At 40.9% G+C, this 20403-nt stretch overlaps 1 protein-coding gene across 5 annotated transcripts in view; it reads right to left on the minus strand.

Moving 5' to 3' along the window:
- SLC36A4 (solute carrier family 36 member 4) overlaps positions 1-20403 on the minus strand; it is a 344024-nt gene that overhangs the window by 51930 nt on the left and 271691 nt on the right. For 2 of the 5 annotated variants that reach the window (XM_002822350.5, XM_054524924.2), the window contains exon 1: positions 2998-3214. The exons of 2 other annotated variants lie outside the window; for them this stretch is intronic. In XM_002822350.5, coding sequence (XP_002822396.3) covers positions 2998-3052 — 55 coding nt within the window. In that variant the 5' untranslated portion in view covers positions 3053-3214. Of the gene's footprint in view, positions 1-2997; positions 3215-20403 lie in introns of those variants that run through there. One more of the 5 variants, XM_054524925.2, reaches the window with a different exon arrangement.

The following is a 20403-nucleotide window of genomic DNA, read 5'->3' on the forward strand; positions in this document are numbered from 1 at the left end:
CCTCAGTTTTGTGCAACATGGAGCTTTCCTTAGGGTTGCTTGAGTCTCCTCGCAACATGACAGCTGGCTTCCCTTCAAGTGAGTGATTCAAAAAGAGAAGGCAAGGAGGAAGGCACAATGCACTTTATTATCTAGTATTGAAGTCATACATCATCACTTCTACCATAATCTATTCATTAGACACAAGTTACTAAGTCCAGCCCCCACTTGAAGGGAAGGAAATTAAGTTTCTCCTACTTAAGAGAAAAACATCAAAGACCCTGTAGGTATATTACAAAATCACCATAATATCCCAGTTAATAACAATTTCATTCTTCTAGATACTCAGGTCCCTGGAGTCTTCCATGTCTCCTCCGTTTTACTCTCTAACCCTCATCCATTCTGTCAGGAAACCACACTGGTTCTTTCAAAATATACCTAGAGGCTAACTATGTCTATTCACTTCCACTGCCACTACCATACTGCTCTGAAGGACACCCATATCTTTCCTGAATTACTGAAATATTCTCCTGCTTTTACTTTTGCCCCCTTACAGTTTATTCGTCACATGGCAGTCAATGCAATCCTTTTAAAACAAGGCAGATCATGAAACTCCTCTGTTCAAACCCTGCATTGGTCCCCCCTTTCCTCAGGGTAAAAGTCACAGTTACATTACCTACAAGACCCTACATAATTTGGCCTCATCGCCACCTCCATCACTCTGCTTCAGCCACTTTGGCCTCCTTGCTATTCCTTTAGTTACTCTTTCTGCCTGGAGTAGTCGTTCCCCAGATATTCATTTGGCTAATTTCCTTACCTCTTCCAAGTCTTTACTCAAATTGTACCTTTTCAATAACGCCCATCCCAACCATTTTATAAAATACTGTAAACTGCCTAGCCCCCACCCTCATTCCTGATTTCCCTTACCCTGCTCTTGTTTTCCATAGCACTTTTCACCTAACATACTATATAATTAACTGGTTATTGTCTTTACTGCTTACTCTCTGCTTCCCATTACTAAATATAAGCTCCATAAGAACAGGAATTTTTATCTGTTTTGCTCACGATGTATCTCAAGTGCCTAGGGGAAGCTCAATGAATATGTGTTGAATTAATGAAAATATAAAACTTTAAAAAACTGAAATAATTTGAAACTTTTTTTCAGTTAAAAATGTACATGCTGAACATCTTTCCATATCACTTTTAATGGTAGGCAGTATAAAACTATACCACAATTTAACCAATTTCCTTTCATTGTACTTTAGATAGTTAACAGCTTTTCTCTATATACTATAATGAAAACTTCTTGATATAAGTATTGGTTACATTACTTATTTCCTTGGGAAATATTCAGAAGGAGAATTGCTGGGTCAAACGATAACTACATTTTTTTTTTTTTTTTTTTTTTTTGAGACAGAGTCTCGCTCTGTTGCCCAGGCTGGAGTGCAGTGGCACGATCTCGGCTCACGGCAAGCTCCGCCTCCAGGGTTCACGCCATTCTCCTGCCTCAGCCACCCGAGTAGGTGGGACTACAGGCGCCCGCCACCACGCCCGGCTAATTTTTTGTGTTTTCAGTAGAGACGGGGTTTCACCGTGTTAGCCAGGATGGTCTCCATCTCCTGACCTTGTGATCCGCCCGCCTCGGTCTCCCAAAGTGCTGGGATTACAGGCGTGAGCAACCCCGCCCGGCCGATATGTACATTTTTAAGTATAAATATATTATCCCTTTCCTGCCAGCAATGCATGAGAATACCCATTTCTCCATATCTTCACTAAGACAGGTTATTAATGAATGAAACCTGAGTTCACATTTAGGTTCTGCCATTAATAAGCTTAAAATTACTATATCTATAATATGGAGATCATGATAGCACCTATCTCACTTGCTGTGAGGATTAAAGACAATGCATAGGTAAAGCACTTAGCACACTGTTTGCACACAGTAAGCACGCAATAAAATGTTAAGTTTATTGTTTCTACCATTATTACGGCCTGAAAAAAATTCCATTGCAAAGTGCCCTGCAGGCTATTAGAGGAATAACAACCTATCAGTTACTTATAATACGGTATTTTTTAAAGTTCAACGGTTTTCTTGAAGATTCCATTTAGATTTAATTTTTTAATTACATTTAATCAGCATCGAATGAAAAACACTCCCAAGTACAGTACATATAACTGGGAGAGCGAGCATTTTACCACCCTGATCCTTACTTTTTTATTTTGGACAGCGGGAAACCGTAAACAAACTCGCCCTGTCGCCAAGAAACAAGATGGGAGGAAAGCAGCAAAAAACAAACAAACTTTGCCAAGTGAGCAAGCTACAGGTATCTCCTGTTCATTCTGGTCAGCACGACCTGTTCGGAACTCTGGGATAACAAGGAGTAAAATGAGGATTCATCTGGAGATTCCGAATGGGGCTGCAGCATTTGAAAAGCAGAACAATGATAACTTCCTTAAAGCATCATTGGGGAAAAAACCGTGAGTCGCGGCGCAGGCTCTCGCGTCTTTGACGCGTACCCACAGGGCCCCGCCCCACTCAACACACACACTCACCCACACGCGCGCGCGCGCAAACACACACACACATATTTTAACGCCCTATTCAGGCCTGGGCTTCGTCTGACCAAGTTCTCGGGGTCAGATAACCGGTTCCTTTGCGGATGCTGACCACGGGGTCAGTCAGCAATCAGGCCTCAACTCATTCCAATCGTCCTGGGGAGGTTTGTTTGCTGGGTTTAAATTAGAACTCGTGCTAGTCCCACAACCTCAAGAGCCTTCACACATACATACATACACACACATACACACACACACACACCCACACACACACCGCCGCCCACTCGGCCCCACGTCTTTCCCCGTGGAACCCAGATGCGGACGGGCGTGGGGCGTGGGGCAGGGTCAGCCTCCTCCCGGCCGTGGCCAAGCGCGGAGCCCCTGGACGTGTGGGCGCACCCGACCCCCGCACAGACCCCCGCCCACGTCAGCCCCGGGTCCCTGCCCACGCACAACACCGACCTAGCTCCTCGCGCCTCGCCGCCCCGGCCGCCGCCGGCGTCGCCGCCGCTTCCATCTCTCGCGGGTCTCCAGGACGCCGCCGCCCGGGTGCTCACTCTCCCGCCGCTGCGTGGCCGGCGTCAGGCCCAGGCCTACCTCCCCTGCCCGGAGGGACCCGCGCCTGATGCCCGCCTCCCTGCCCCGGCGATCCCCAACCGCGCGGCGAGGAGCATGCGCAGTGGGACAGCCCGGCTCGGCGGGCACTGCCGGCGAAGGGCGGGAGGGGCCGAAGACCCGAGGACTGCTGCGAGGCCGGGTTGGGTAACCCGAGAGGAGGGTTGGGTAACCTGAGATCAGCGAGGGTGGGACCTTAGAGCTGGCCGAGACCCGGGCACATAGCTCCCTGGGGGTTTTAAAGATGACCGCGAACTTAAATTTGGGGCGCCTGTCCGTATGCAAGGCGTTAGCGTTCTGTAAGTCACCTTGGAGAATGCGAAGAAGGACGGGATTTGTCCCCTACCCATGCTGAGGTTCTGACTACTCTGGTTATTCGTCTCCCTGTTTCTATAGTTAGAGTTACAGGAGACACTTAAATAGAATTTAATTAAGTCATATACAATTTCACTTTCAGGATATTTCAATGTCCTTCCAGATATTTGACGTTGACCGTGGTGCTGAAAGAAAATTAAGGTAAAGACTAAGTGTACTGATGTAGTTTCAAATACTCCTAAGCACCATACATACATTATCTTTAATTCTGACTACAATCTGTGAGATAATTCTAATATTTACATTAATGTTAAAGATGAAGGGACTAAGGCACGGAGGTAAGTAACGTGTCTGGGGACAGGAAGCTTGTACCTGGCAGAAGTAGAATCCTTCTGCCTTCACAGCTGGAGCTCTCGAAAAATATGCAAAGCTGGCCTCCCAGATGGGTACCAATGAATATTCAATGAATCAATGGATGAAGCAAGCTTTTGGTTTAAAAGGAAAATATTTATTTTAATTTTAAAATTGCTTTCTTTTTTTTTTCACTTCATAGTTCTTGGAAGTCAGTACACCAGACAATCCTTTTTATTTGTGTCAGTTTCATTCAGTGGGGTTGCTTTAGGAAAGGGCTTTTGCAGGGGAAGGGGGTCTGATTAACAGTCACTGATGTAACTATATGGCAATGGTGTTAAATATTTAAAATTCTGAGATTAAAAAGGTACGCAGTTACATACTATCTACATCTTTCCTCCTGTTGCATCCTTTGTAGGCTTTCACTAGATAACTAGTGATAATGACAGTTTGTCAACCCCCTTTTTTTTCCTTTAAGTGAACCCAATTTGTTCACATACATACACATGCAAATCCCAAAAGGTTTTATTTGAAGTGTTCCTGACAAATAAAGGTATTTTTTTTAAAAAGGAGAAGAAGAAATCTATTCTGGAACATAACTAGAGCAATGTTCCCTAACCTGTGTTGGGGTGGATCACCTGGTTAAAGATCAGCAGGAGAGAAGACAGGCATCAGACAGAAGTTATAGGACTAAGGTAATTTTCCATAAACCACTCATTATAATGAGAACATGTGGGACAGCATCTTACAAGAATATTATCCTTTGAGTGTTAAAAGGGATCAAAAGTCATTGTCCCCTAATCTCAGCTTCAGGGAAAGCAGATCTGGCAATGTGGAAGGAAGAAAAGCTTGACTTGTAGTATAGGCCTGAAATCTTTTGAAGAGGCCTGGGCTGAGGCAGGAGGCCAGGCCCAATGTCTTTACAGTGATGTGGAGATAAAGCAAGTGATAACGATAATCATAAGATTCAGGAGAAATATGTTTTTCATGCATCTCTACTTGAGAACATATTTACTAGGACTTCTACTCCAGGTCTTATAAATTAGAAGCAGATATAAAGTACAGCTGTATCAAAATAGAGACATTACACAGAATGTTACAGTTTGAACCCTGGAAATTCATTTCTTTTCCTGACTTTAACTTCTTGGATCACATTTTAACTACTTCCTTCTTTGCAACTGCAGCACTTTGTTCATATCTCTGTTACAGCACTTCTCCACTTATAATTATTCTTCTTTCTGGGCTTTATACTATGCTGTATACTATTATGTGCAAGGCACTGTGCTAGGCCTATTGAGGAATTAACTGTATTTGTCTTTGTCCAAACAGGCCTAGCACAGTGACTTACACATACCAGTCACTCAATGAACAGTTGTTGAAAGTTACTGAATATAGCCTCATGGGTATATGATAGGAAACATTTAGAAGTCTTTAATGTATTCAGGCACATTTTACAGAGCACCTTCCATATGTCAGGAAGTATGCTAGATGCAGGGGCTAGAATGGCAAATAATGTTGTTATGGTCCCTACTGTCATGGAGTGCATAGCATATAGCATGTGAGAGAACAGAACAAAACAAAATCCTAAATATGTTATTACAGTTGTTGGTGAGGAAAATAACAGGGTACCACCAGCGAACCTACTTTAGATTGAGAAGGCGGGATAGTCTTATCTGAGGACACTTAAGCTGACACATCAAGGTAAGAAGGAGTTGGCTGGGTGTGTGTAGAGGGAAGAGCATTTCCAGCAGTGAATCTAGCCTTTCCTCTTTTACAGATAGAGAAATGGTCCTGTTTTAGACACCTGTGGAACATCTAGGTAGAGTTGTCTATTATATAATAGTTAGATCTCTAAAGTTTTCTTATGTGAAAAATAATGTCACCAACCTTACAAGTTGTGAAGATTTAATGAGATAAAGTATATAAAGCATTAACACATTGCCTGATTCACAGGAAGCATCAAATAAAGTGAGCGTATTAGCTATAGTTTTTTTTTATTGCAATACAGAGGCCAATTCAAACTAGCTTAAGCCAAAAGAGGAATTTAATGAGGATACTGAGATTGCTAGAACAGAGATGAGACTGGGCTCAGGACAACTGATTCTTATGCCTCTGAGACTCTCTTCTTCAGTGATCGCTTTTCTCTGTGCATCTGCTTGTGTGTCTGTGCAGGTTTCCACTGCAGAACTCCTCTGCTTCTCAGGTTCACCTGGTAGGAAACATGTTTCCTAAAAGCTCTCAATTCTTTTATCTTAGAGTTTGAGTGATCCGAAACATACTGGTCTCTTTTTCTCGGTTTCAGTTTTAAACATTTCCTAGGGAAGAACTGTGATTGAGTCACCTTAGATCAGATTCCCACCCCTGGACTAGTTAAGTAAGTGAGTGTTGGACAAAGTCATATATTGTGGTAGTTCCTGATACAACCGTGTAGATGACATTGTGGAGAAAGAAACGGTTTTCCAAAGGAACAGCTGAGCAGACCAAATTCTTTGTATCCTCTCTATTTGATTCCCCTCTATGTAAAATATTACTCATTTTGTATCCTAATTATGTTTTATCCTTCTCTGTTTTCAGTGGAAATAGAGACAAGCTTCTCACCATCTTCTCATTAATATCTGGCTTAATGACTTCTTTATTCTGTTAATGAACCTAGGAAACATGCTGATCAGCACTGGTTCTCTTAAGAGGTTCTTTGTTGGGTAATTGTTCCTGACAACCTTACTTTTATTAAGAATAACTTGATTTTATTTAACTCTTTATGACAGATTTAGCAAATTGAAAAAAACTGAAAACTAAGTACCTGGGAAAGAGAAATGATTCAGATAGCAGAAGTTTAACTTCTTAACAAGCCTCTGCAATATTCTCAAGTAGATTTTTAAAAAAGATATTGCATCTATAAGACAGGAATAGACTGCCAAAAAAAAAAAAAGGAATAATCAGGGAACAAAAAGTAGAGCCAAAGGACCAAAAAAAAGAGCAAATTGAAAAAAATAAAATGAAAGCATCCATCCAGCAATTCCAATATCTTAATCCAGAAAGAGATTAAAGATAGAAGGAAAAAAATCAAAGTAATAATGTGACAGAATTTCTCAAAATTGAAGAACATTTGTTTCCAGATTTGAAGAATTCACTGAATGCCCAATACAACAAATGTAAACAGACCTAAGTCAAGATATATCACTGAAAAGTTTTTAGAACATTTGAGAATAATAGGAAGATTCTAAAAGCTTCCCCAGGTGAAAAAAAAATGGGGGTGAAGGCAATCACATTCAATTGGAATCACATCTGACTACTCAGTAGTAACATCATAAGCTAGCTAGAGGGAAATGGAGCATAGCATTCCAACTTCTGAAGGAAAACACACCCAACTTGGAATTCTATACCTAACCAAACTATCAATCAAATAAAACAGTAAAATAAATACATTTTAATATTCATAAAAGCTCAATGTGTACTTCCCACGTGCCCTTTCTTAGAAAGCACTGGAGAAATGCTCCACCAAAATTAAGGAATAAACTTAGAAAGAAGGAGATGTGGGATTCAGGAAACCAGGAATTCAGCAGAGAGAGGAACTCCCAAGAAGATGCCAAAAGGAAGTTCCAGTATCGCAGTTTTGCACCGGGCCTAGAGAGCTACCAGTCCAAATTGGGTCAAGAAGATAGAAGGCACCAGGAACAGCTATCCCCAAGGACAAAAGAAACAGTGAAACTGATTGATAATCTGAAAAGGATGCAGAATTGGACACAGAGACGTTATTTAGAGCTGTAGGGAGGGTGAGAAAACTTAGCCACAGATGTGAAGAAAGCCAAGCAGATGAAAAAAAAAAAAAAGGCAACTAACTCCAGTTAACATAATAGTCATAAAAGAAACAAAAGTATAGTACACCATTTTGCCTTGGCAGTGAATAATACATGCAAAGGCATAATAATAAAAATGTGAATATAGTGGAGAATGTATTATAACTCTCTGAAGATATGAGTGGAATGAGGAGAAATTATCTGTATGAAGGATTATGTAAAAGAGCTAAATTCTCACTTTTCATAGTTGTGAGAAAATAATATCTAAAATTGAAAAAAATTAATAGTGCTATAAGCATGTCATTTAGAAATATGAAGGCAAATACCAAATGGAATTACCAAAAGAGTTCAAAATATTTGCCTCTTGAAAAAGGAAATTGTAGCAAGCTATAAGGCAAGAATTTATTTCGTATTATGTTTTACTTGATTATTTAAGCTAATGCATAATAAAAATAAATGTAAATTTCCAAAAAGAAAAAATCATAGTCTCCACCAAATACTAATTTTTATTAAGACAAATATCCAACAAAGTCATCTATAATATTTATTATTTTTTAAAGTCACGTATTTTCCTGCTCTGTAGTTGTTTTCAAGCTCTTTGTCTTTAATGCCAATCATCCCTATGACAGAGGACATAGCAGTTTTAGATTCTAAATTTTTAATGACTGGGCAAGACTATGAAGAAAGTGAATTTTCTGAAAAGTCCTTTGAAATTTCATGGTCAAAATGAGAGAGAACCTTTTGGTTAAAGACTATTGATCCGCAAGAAATTGTTTTAAAATAATACTAATTTACCCAACTGCTAATACATTTTCTTTTAAAGTTTTTACATGTAAAAATTTATCACCAACTATAAATTATGTTTTGTTTTTCATTTGGGTTGGGACAGGGTAAATTTTTCACATGATGTGGAAGTTTTTTTAGATACTGAATGAATGAAACACTAGTTGTTTCACTAACTGACCTAAGAAAGCTTCCCTAGAAAAGTGTGACACTCTAGAGAAAAAGGAAATCTAAATTGAAAAACCAGTTAACAGAATTTACATTATCTTTTCACAGAATTTTACAACAATACTCAAGTTTATAATCATGATACAGAAAACTAAGCAAGTAACATGTTATTGGAAAAAATCCTCTAAACAATAAACAATCTAAAACATATTTCTGAAATGTTCATAAAGTTTACATTTATAGAACTTTGGACATTTCTGAAAAGCTCTTTTTTTTTTTCTTTTTCTTTTTATTATTATTATTATTATTATTATCATTATTATTATACTTTAGGCTCTATGGTACATGTGCGCAACATGCAGGTAAGTTACATATGTATACATGTGACATGCTGGTGCGCTGCACCCACCAACTCGTCATCTAGCATTAGGTATATCTCCCAATGCTATCCCTCCCCTCTCCCCCCACCCCACAACAGTCCCCGAAGTGTGATGTTCCCCTTCCTGTGTCCATGTGTTCTCATTGTTCAATTCCCACGTATGAGTGAGAATATGCGATGTTTGGTTTTTTGTCCTTGCGATAGTTTACTGAGAATGATGATTTCCAGTTTCATCCATGTCCCTACAAAGGACGTGAACTCATCTTTTTTTATGGCTGCATACTATTCCATGGTGTATATGTGCCACATTTTCTTAATCCAGTCTATCATTGTTGGACATTTGGGTTGGTTCCAAGTCTTTGCTATTGTGAATAATGCCGCAATAAACATATGTGTGCATGTGTCTTTATAGCAGCATGATTATAGTCCTTTGGGTATATACCGAGTAATGGGATGGCTGGGTCGAATGGAATTTCTAGTTCTAGATCCCTGAGGAATCGCCACACTGACTTCCACAAGGGTTGAACTAGTTTACAGTCCCACCAACAGTGTAAAAGTGTTCCTATTTCTCCACAGCCTCTCCAGCACCTGTTGTTTCCTGACTTTTTAATGATTGCCATTCTAACTGGTGTGAGAGGGTATCTCATTGTGGTTTTGATTTGCATTTCTCTGATAGCCAGTGATGGTGAGCATTTTTCATGTGTTTTTTGGCTGCATAAATGTCTTCTTTTGAGAAGAGTCTGTTCATGTCCTTCGCCCACTTTTTGATGGGGCTGTTTGTTTTTTTCTTGTAAATTTGTTGGAGTTCATTGTAGATTCTTGATATTAGCCCTTTTTCAGATGAGTAGGTTGCGAAAATTTTCTCCCATTTTGTAGGTTGCCTGTTCACTCTGATGGTAGTTTCCTTTGCTGTGCAGAAGCTCTTTAGTTTAATTAGATCCCATTTGTCAATTTTGGCTTTTGTTGCCATTGCTTTTGGTGTTTTAGACATGAAGTCCTTGCCCATGCCTATGTCCTGAATGGTATTGCCTAGGTTTTCTTCTAGGGTTTTTATGGTTTTAGGTCTAACATTTAAGTCTTTAATCCATCTTGAATTGATTTTTGTATAAGGTGTAAGGAAGGGATCCAGTTTCAGCTTTCTACATATGGCTAGCCAGTTTTCCCAGCACCATTTATTAAATAGGGAATCCTTTCCCCATTTCTTGTTTTTGTCAGGTTTGTCAAAGATCAGATAGTTGTAGATATGTGGCATTATTTCTGACGGCTCTGTTCTGTTCCATTGGTCTATATCTCTGTTTTGGTACCAGTACCATGCTGTTTTGGTTACTGTAGCCTTGTAGTATAGTTTGAAGTCAGGTAGCGTGATGCCTCCAGCTTTGTTCTTTTGGCTTAGGACTGACTTGGCAATGCGGGCTCTTTTTTGGTTCCATATGAACCTTAAAGTAGTTTTTTCCAATTCTGTGAAGAAAGTCATTGGTAGCTTGATGGGGATGGCATTGAATCTGTAAATTACCTTGGGAAGGATGGCCATTTTCATGATATTGATTCTTCCTACCCATGAGCATGGAATGTTCTTCCATTTGTTTGTATCCTCTTTTATTTCCTTGAGCAGTGGTTTGTAGTTCTCCTTGAAGAGGTCCTTCACATCCCTTGTAAGTTGGATTCCTAGGTATTTTATTCTCTTTGAAGCAATTGTGAATGGGAGTTCACTCATGATTTGGCTCTCTGTTTCTCTGTTATTGTTGTATAAGAATGCTTGTGATTTTTGTACATTGATTTTGTATCCTGAGAATTTGCTGAAGTTGCTTATCAGCTTAAGGAGATTTTGGGCTGAGACAATGGGGTTTTCTAGATATACTATCATGTCATCTGCAAACAGGGACAATTTGACTTCCTCTTTTCCTAATTGAATACCCTTGATTTCCTTCTCTTGCCTAATTGCCCTGGCCAGAACTTCCAACACTATGTTGAATAGAAGTGGTGAGAGAGGGCATCCCTGTCTTGTGCCAGTTTTCAAAGGGAATGCTTCCAGTTTTTGCCCATTCAGTATGATATTGGCTGTGGGTTTGTCATAAATAGCTCTTATTATTTTGAGATACGTCCCATCAATACCTAATTTATTGAGAGTTTTTAGCATGAAGGGTTGTTGAATTTTGTCAAAGGCCTTTTCTGCATCTATTGAGATAATCATGTGGTTTTTGACTTTGGTTCTGTTTATATGCTGGATTACATTTATTGATTTGCGTATATTGAACCAGCCTTGCATCCCAGGGATGAAGCCCACTTGATCATGGTGGATAAGCTTTTTGATGTGCTGCTGGATTCGGTTTGCCAGTATTTTATTGAGGATTTTTGCATCAATGTTCATCAAGGATATTGGTCTAAAATTCTCTTTTTTGGTTGTGTCTCTGCCAGGCTTTGGTATCAGGATGATGCTGGCCTCATAAAATGAGTTAGGGAGGATTCCCTCTTTTTCTATTGATTGGAATAGTTTCAGAAGGAATGGTACCAGCTCCTCCTTGTACTTCTGGTAGAATTCGGCTGTGAACCCATCTGGTCCTGGACTCTTTTTGGTTGGTAAGCTATTGATTATTGCCACAATTTCAGAGCCTGTTATTGGTCTATTCAGAGATTCAACTTCTTCCTGGTTTAGTCTTGGGAGGGTGTATGTGTTGAGGAATTTATCCATTTCTTCTAGATTTTCTAGTTTATTTGCATAGAGGTGTTTGTAATATTCTCTGATGGTAGTTTGTATTTCTGTGGGATCGGTGGTGATATCCCCTTTATCATTTTTTATTGCATCTATTTGATTGTTCTCTCTTTTTTTCTTTATTAATCTTGCTAGCGGTCTATCAATTTTGTTGATCCTTTCAAAAAACCAGCTTCTGGATTCATTTATTTTTTGAAGGGTTTTTTGTGTCTCTATTTCCTTGAGTTCTGCTGTGATTTTAGTTATTTCTTGCCTTCTGCTAGCTTTTGAATGTGTTTGCTCTTGCTTTTCTAGTTCTTTTAATTGTGATGTTAGGGTGTCAATTTTGGATCTTTCCTGCTTTCTCTTGTGGGCATTTAGTGCTATAAATTTCCCTCTACACACTGCTTTGAATGCATCCCAGAGATTCTGGTATGTTGTGTCTTGGTTCTCGTTGGTTTCAAAGAACATCTTTATTTCTGCCTTCATTTCGTTATGTACCCAGTAGTCATTCAGGAGCAGGTTGTTCAGTTTCCATGTAGTTGAGCGGTTTTGAGTGAGATTCTTAATCCTGAGTTCTAGCTTGATTGCACTGTGATCTGAGAGATAGTTTGTTATAATTTCTGTTCTTTTACATTTATTGAGGAGAGCTTTACTTCCAAGTATATGGTCAATTTTGGAATAGGTGTGGTGTGGTGCTGAGAAAAATGTATATTCTGTTGATTTGGGGTGGAGAGTTCTGTAGATGTCTATTAGGTCGGCTTGGTGCAGAGCTGAGTTCAATTCCTGGGTATCCTTGTTGACTTTCTGTTTCGTTGATCTGTCTAATGTTGACAGTGGGGTGTTAAAGTCTCCCATTATTAATGTGTGGGAGTCTAAGTCTCTTTGTAGGTCACTCAGGACTTGCTTTATGAATCTGGGTGCTCCTGTATTGGGTGCATATATATTTAGGATAGTTAGCTCTTCTTGTTGAATTAATCCCTTTACCATTATGTAATGGCCTTCTTTGTCTCTTTTGATCTTTGTTGGTTTAAAGTCTGTTTTATCAGAGACTAGGATTGCAACCCCTGCCTTTTTTTGTTTTCCATTTGCTTGGTAGATCTTCCTCCATCCTTTTATTTTGAGCCTATATGTGTCTCTGCACGTGAGATGGGTTTCCTGAATACAGCACACTGATGGGTCTTGAGTCTTTATCCAATTTGCCAGTCTGTGTCTTTTAATTGGAGCATTTAGTCCATTTACATTTAAAGTTAATATTATTATGTGTGAATATGATCCTGTCATTATGATGTTAGCTGGTTATTTTGCTCGTTAGTTGATGCAGTCTCTTCCTAGTCTCGATGGTCTTTACATTTTGGTATGATTTTGCAGTGGCTGGTACCGGTTGTGCCTTTGCATGTTTAGTGCTTCCTTCAGGAGCTCTATTAGGGCAGGCCTGGTGTTGACAAAATCTCTCAGCATTTGCTTGTCTGTAAAGTATTTTATTTCTCCTTCACTTATGAAGCTTAGTTTGGCAGGATATGAAATTCTGGGTTGAAAATTCTTTTCTTTAAGAATGTTGAATATTGGCCCCCACTCTCTTCTGGCTTGTAGGGTTTCTGCCGAGAGATCCGCTGTTAGTCTGATGGGCTTCCCTTTGATGGTAACCCGACCTTTCTCTCTGGCTGCCCTTAACATTTTTTCCTTCATTTCAACTTTGGTGAATCTGACAATTATGTGTCTTGGAGTTGCTCTTCTCGAGGAGTATCTTTGTGGCATTCTCTGTATTTCCTGAATCTGAATGTTGGCCTGCCTTGCTAGATTGGGGAAGTTCTCCTGGATAATATCCTACAGAGTGCTTTCCAACTTGTTTCCATTCTCCCCGTCACTTTCAGGTACACCAATCAGATGTAGATTTGGTCTTTTCACATAGTCCCACATTTCTTGGAGGCTTTGCTCGTTTCTTTTTATTCTTTTTTCTCTAAACTTCCCTTCTAGCTTCATTTCATTCATTTCATCTTCCAGGGGTGACACCCTTTCTTCCATTTGATCGCATCGGCTCCTGAGGCTTCTGCATTCTTCACGTAGTTCTCGAGCCTTGGTTTTCAGCTCCATCAGTTCCTTTAAGCACTTCTCTGTATTGGTTATTCTAGTTATACATTCTTCTAAATTTTTTTCAAAGTTTTCAACTTCTTTGCCTTTGGTTTGAATATCCTCCCGTAGCTCGGAGTAATTTGATCGTCTGAAGCCTTCTTCTCTCAGCTCGTCAAAGTCATTCTCCATCCAGCTTTGTTCCGTTGCTGGTGAGGAACTGCGTTCCTTTGGAAGAGGAGAGGTACTCTGCTTTTTAGAGTTTCCAGTTTTTCTGCTCTGTTTTTTCCCCATCTTTGTGGTTTTATCTACTTTTGGCCTTTGATGATGGTGATGTACAGATGGGTTTTTGGTGTGGATGTCCTTTCTGTTAGTTTTCCTTCTAACAGACAGGACCCTCAGCTGCAGGTCTGTTGGAGTACCTGGCTGGCCGTGTGAGGTGTCAGTCTGCCCCTGCTGGGGGGTGCCTCCCAGTTAGGCTGCTCGGGGGTCAGGGGTCAGGGACCCACTTGAGGAGGCAGTCAGCCCGTTCTCAGATCTCCAGCTGCGTGCTGGGAGAACTACTGCTCTCCTCAAAGCTGTCAGACAGGGACATTTAAGTCTGCAGAGGTTACTGCTGTCTTTTTGTTTGTCTGTGCCCTGCCCCCAGAGGTGGAGCCTACAGAGGCAGGCAGGCCTCCTTGAGCTGTGGTGGGCTCCACCCAGTTCAAGCTTCCAGGCTGCTTTGTTTACCTAAGCGAGCCTGGGCAATGGCGGGCGCCCCTCCCCCAGCCTTGCTGCCGACTTGCTGTTTGATCTCAGACTGCTGTGCTAGCAATCAGCGAGACTCCATGGGCGTAGGACCCTCTGAGCCAGGTGCGGGCTATACTCTCCTGGGGCACCGTTTCCTAAGCCCGTCGGAAAAGCACAGTATTCGGGTGGGAGTGGCCCGATTTTCCAGGTGCCGTCTGTCACCCATGGAAAGGGAACTCCCTGACCCCTTGCGCTTCCCAAGTGAGGCAATGCCTCGCCCCTGCTTCGGCTGGCGCACGGTGCACTCACCCACTGACCTGCGCCCACTGTCTGGCACTCCCTAGTGAGATGAACACGGTACCTCAGATGGAAATGCAGAAATCACCCGTCTTCTGCATCGCTCGCGCTGGGAGCTGTAGACCGGAGCTGTTCCTATTCGGCCATCTTGGCTCCTCCCTCCCTGAAAAGCTCTTGAATTATCCACTGCCCACCCCCAAAAGGTGGAGCTATAATCTGAAACCTAGTCTGTGTATACTTTTCTTTATTGTAATTATTATGAGTGTAGTTGACCTCTGAACAATGTGGGTTTGAACTGCATGGGTCCACTTACATAAAGATTTTTTTTGAATAAATGTATTGAAAAATTTTTTGGAGCTTTATGACAATTTGAAAAAACTCACAGATAAACTGTATAACCTAGAAATATTGAAAAATTAAGAAAAAGTTATGTCATTAATGCATAAAATATATGTAGATACTAGCCTATTTTATTATTTACTACCATAAAAATATACACAGATTTATAAAAAGTTAATCAAAATTTACAGGTACAAGCACAGACTGTACCTGGCACATTTCACAGTCAAGAAATGTAAACAAACATGAAGATGCAGCATTAAATCATAATTTCTTAAACTTAATTGTAATACATATGGTAATACTGTAATAATTTCATAGCCACCTCCTGTTACTATTGGCAATGAGCTCAAGAATTGCGAGTATCCACTTAAAATGCTCTGTGATGCTAATCATCGCCATGTGAGCAATTTATCTCTCTGGTAAATTGCCTATTGCTATAAAAAGTGATCTCTCATGGTTCTTGCCTGTTTTTCACCACGTTTAAGGCAGTACTATAAACCTTGAATAACACCATGGAACCCATACAAAATGCCACTAGTGATGCTGAAAGTGCCCCCAACAAACAGACAAAAGTCATGACATTATAAGAAAAAGTCAAATTGCTTAATATGTACCATAGATTGAGGTCTGCAGCTGTAGTTGCCCACCATTTCAAACAGATGATTCATCTCATAAACAACAGAAACTTATAGTATCGACAAATACAGTATAGTACTGCAGATTGTTTTCTCTTTTTATTATTTTCTTAATAACATTTTCTCTAGATTAAGCATGTAGTATAGAATACATATAACATATGTCATATGTATTTTTATGTTATCATCAAGGCTTCTAGTCAACAGAAGGCTATTAGTAGTTAAGTTTGATAGGAGTCAAAAGTTAAACACAGATTTTCTTTTTTTCTTTTTCTTTTTTTTTTTTTTTTGAGATGGAGTCTCTCTCTCTCTCTCTGTCAGGCCAGCTGGAGTGCATTGGTGCAATCTTGGCTCACTGCAGCCTCCGCCTCCCAGGTTCAAGCAATTCTCCTGCTTCATCCTCCTGAGTAGCTGGGATTACAGGTGCATGCCGCCATACCTGGCTAATTTTTTATATTTTTAGTAGAGACGGGGTTTCGCCATGTTGGCCAGGCTGGTCTTAAACTCCTGACCTCAGGTGATCCACCTGCCTTGGCCTCCCAAAGTGCTGGGGTTACAGGCGTGAGCCACCATGCCCAGCCTTAAATACAGAATTTTGCCTGCACAGGGGTTGGTATCCCTAACCTATGCATTGTTTAAGGGTCAACTGTACTATCTGTATCAGGAAACATATTAAGTACCTTATAACCTTCTCCAATCATCTTCCATTTTTTCCTTCCAGATTCACTTTCCTTTCTTTTCTGTGTTGCTCTGTGCCCTGGAAGACTATCCTATACAGAGTGCTTCAGTAGGTTTCTTGAGCTCTAGCTTCCAATTAGGTTTGACTGCTAGAGTTACGGGAGGGAGATCATAGGACAGAGGCGAAATAAGTTAGAAATTCGTTCCCCTAGTGCTCTCCTTACCGAATCTCTACAGGTTGGCTGCATCCCTCTCTGAAGGCCACAGATTCTGTCAGGCAGCCCTCTCCTTCCTGTTGCTGTCCAGGTCTAGAAAGAGGAGTGCTCCTCCTCTCCATTGCCTGCCCTAAGATACTACATCTTTTCCTTGTGGATATTTCTAAAAACCTGGTGTCTTAGTCAGTTTGGGCTATTATAACAAAGTACCATAGATTGGGTGGCTTATAAGTGAAATTTACTATAGTTCTTTTTTGAGATGGAGTTTCAATCTTGTTGCCCAGGCTGGAGTACAATGGTGCTATCTCGGCTCACCGCAACCTCCGCCTCCAGGGTTCAAGCAATTCTCCTGCCTCAGCCTCCCTAGTAACTGGGATTACAGGCATGTACCACCACGCCTGGCTAATTTTGCATTTTAAGTAGAGATGGGGTTTCTCTGTATTGGTCAGGCTGGTCTCAAACTCCCAACCTCAGGTGATCCATCCGCTTCAGCCTCCCAAAGTGCTGGGATTACAGGCGTGAGCCACTGTGCCCAGCTTTTATTTTTATTTTATTTTATTTTATTTTATTTTATTTTATTTTATTTTATTTTTTGAGACGGAGTCTCTCTCTTTCACCCAGGCTGGAGTGCAGTGGTGTGATCCTGGCTCACTGAGAGCTCCACCTTCCGGGTTCACGCCATTCTCCTGCCTCCCGAGTAGCTGGGACTACAGGCACCTGCCACCACGCCCGGCTAATTTTTTGTATTTTTAGTAGAGACGGAGTTTCACTACCCACCTCAGCCTCCCAAAGTGCTGGGATTACAGGCGTGAGCCACCGCGCCTGGCCTGATTTACTATACTTCTGTAGTAACAAAGTACCATATATTGGGTGGCTTATAAATGAAATTTATTTACTATAGTTCTGTAGGCTGGACGTCTGAGACTAGAATGCCAGCATGGTGGGTTTCTGGTGGGCCCTCTTATAGACTGCCAACTTCTCATTGTATCTTCACATGGTGGAAAGAGGGTGAGAGAGCCCTCTGGGGTCTCGTCTACAAGGTTTATAATCCCATTCATAAGGGCTCCACTCTCATGACCTAACTACTTCCCAAAGGCGCTCTTTCCTAATAAAATCACTTTAGAGGTTAGCACTTCAACATACGAATTTAGGAGGGACACAAACAGATTATTGCACCTGCCCATACCATTGTAAATAGTTCCAACTCTAATTAGCAGTTTGTGTATGTGGGCCATCTGTTTCCTAGCAAGATCCTTATAAATGCACATACATAATCTCTTTGATCTATCAAAAAAAATTCAAGTATTATCTCCATTTTACAAATTAAGAAACTTAGATTAAGAGAAGCAATTTGCTCAAAATCCAATAGTAAAGCCAAGATTCTAACCCAGGTCTAAATGACTGTTGTCTCCTCTATCACATAGTCTCTAGAAACATTTATTTAGACAATAGATAATCACATTCCCATCCCAAAAAGTTCTCAAAATTTGGATTCTTATGGGCTTTCATTACCCTCTCAATAACTTTTTTGGGGATACTGATTTATACAGGTCAATAATTGTCAGATAGGGGTACAGCAGTTACTAAAGTAGCTGTTTTCTTGATTTTGACCCCTATAAACCCTGACACCAGGCTATCCCCAGAGCCCTAGGCACCAGGCCTACTTCAGTCACAGGGAGGGCCCTGAGAAATCAAGCTAAAAGCCCATTCCCTTGCCAGGGCAGCCTCTGACCAAAGGAAATAAATCATGCTGCATAGAGTGGTACATAGGTGCCAAGTGAGGGCTCTTTCTCAGATGCCATGCATTCTCCTTATCATCCATCTATCATCTCTAGCTTTTTCTCATTTCTTCAGGGCATTTTTTTTTTTTTTTTTTTGGAAACAGGATCTCACTCTGTCACCCAAGCTAGAGTGCAATGGCACAAAAATGACTCACTGCAGCCTTGACCTCCTGGGCTCAAGTGATCCTCCTGTCTCAGCCTCCCGGGTAGCTGGGACTGAGCACGTCTGGCTAATTTTTCTATTTTTTGTAGAGATGGGATCTCACTTTGTTGCACAGGCTGATTTTGAACTCCTGGGCTCAAGCTGTCCTCCTGCCTCGACCTCCCAAAGCACTGGGATTACATGCATCTGCCATCGCACCCGCCCTCTTCAGGGCTTTTTAATTGCAGCAGAATTTCCTGAAATCTCCTCCTCTCTTCTCCTTTACCCTTCTTCCTGGCCAGTCTCAGGAGGGCCCTACTGAGGATATACTGTCCCAAGACTGGGCCATCAGATTGTAAGTTATCCTGGAAAAATTGTTCATGGAGGCTCCATTTTTCTGCCTTTTGGCAGTGGGGCAGGAATGGGGGCAAAAAACAAGGTAGAATAAACAGAGTGATGTTTGTTCAGTTTAGTACTGTTAATTAGATTCTTGCTCTCTCTCTTTTCTTCTGTTAGTCATATCTAAAAGGTAATAAAAGTGGGAGTCCTCATATCTCAATGGTCTAATTAATTTTGTCAAAAGTATTAACAATAATAAATATAACAACAAAATCTAATTTGTATTGAGTAAGGCCCCATGCTAAGTGCTTTTCAGCTTTACCTAATTTATCCTGTACAACAGTAATATAAGCAGATGTAACAGTCCTTCATTTTTAGTTGAAAAAGTTGAGGTTTAGGTTTATCAGCATGACAGCAGGATTGTGGAACTTCCAGGACTTGTCCCTTCCCAGAAACATCAATTTGAATAACTGTCCACTCACAAAAATACCTTCATAAGAACCAGTAAATCCAGATGGGCAACTACAGCACTTGGGTAAAGCACAGAAATAAGAAAAGATGAAGAGCATAGGAAGGATAATTTCACATTGCCTTCATCCCTTCTCCCACAAGCCCTAGCAGCACAGCATGAAGACAGAAACCCTCTGCATGGAGGAAGTAGAGTGAAGTGAGCACCCAGCTTTTCCACAGACACCAGTGCTAGCCCTGCCCCCATGAACCAGCCCCCAGAGTCCCAGGATCCAGGCCTAGCCCAATCACAGGCTGGCCCCTGCAAACTCAGGCTCAAGGCCCATCCCAGTGCCAGGGAAGCCTCTGTGGATTCAGGCTCCTCCCAATGAACCCAGGCTCCAGGCCCACCCACCCACTGACCTGGGCACCAGGCCAGCCCATCAACCACTCTGCCAGTCAGTTCACACAGAATCTATAGACAGACTGAGTGGTGAAGGGCTTTCCCTGCCAAAGTTAATCAGTAAAGTTTGGAGAAGGTGCCTATGTCTTCCAATGTTTAGATACAAACACAAGGCCACAAGGATCAAGAATAATCAGGGAAGCATGACACTACCATTAAAACAAAATGAAGTATCAGTAACTGACCCTAAAGAAATGGAAAGCTACTAACTGTCTGACAAAGAAGCCAAAATAATCATCTTAAAGAGGTTCAGTGAACTACATGTGAATACAGACAAACAACTAAATGACATCAGGAAGATAACAGGTGAACTAAATTTAAAGTTCAAAAAAGAACTAGAAACCATAAAAATGAACCAAACAGAAGAACCAACCAGGAATTCTGGAGCTGAAGAACACAATGACTGAACTGAAATATTCAATAGAGAGCTTTAATAGCAGATTCAATTAAGCAGAAGAAAGACTCAGTGAGCTCAAAGACAGGTCATTTGAAATAGCCCAGCCAGAGAAAGAATAATAAACAACAAAAAGAATAACAAAGAGTGAAGAAAGCCTACAGGACTTATTGGGACACCATCAGGTGAACTAATATATGCATTATGGGCATTCCAGAAGGAAAAGAAAAAGAGAA

The sequence above is a fragment of the Pongo abelii genome, chromosome 9, assembly GCF_028885655.2.
Source record: "Pongo abelii isolate AG06213 chromosome 9, NHGRI_mPonAbe1-v2.0_pri, whole genome shotgun sequence".
In the NCBI taxonomy this organism is placed as follows: Eukaryota; Metazoa; Chordata; class Mammalia; order Primates; family Hominidae; genus Pongo; species Pongo abelii.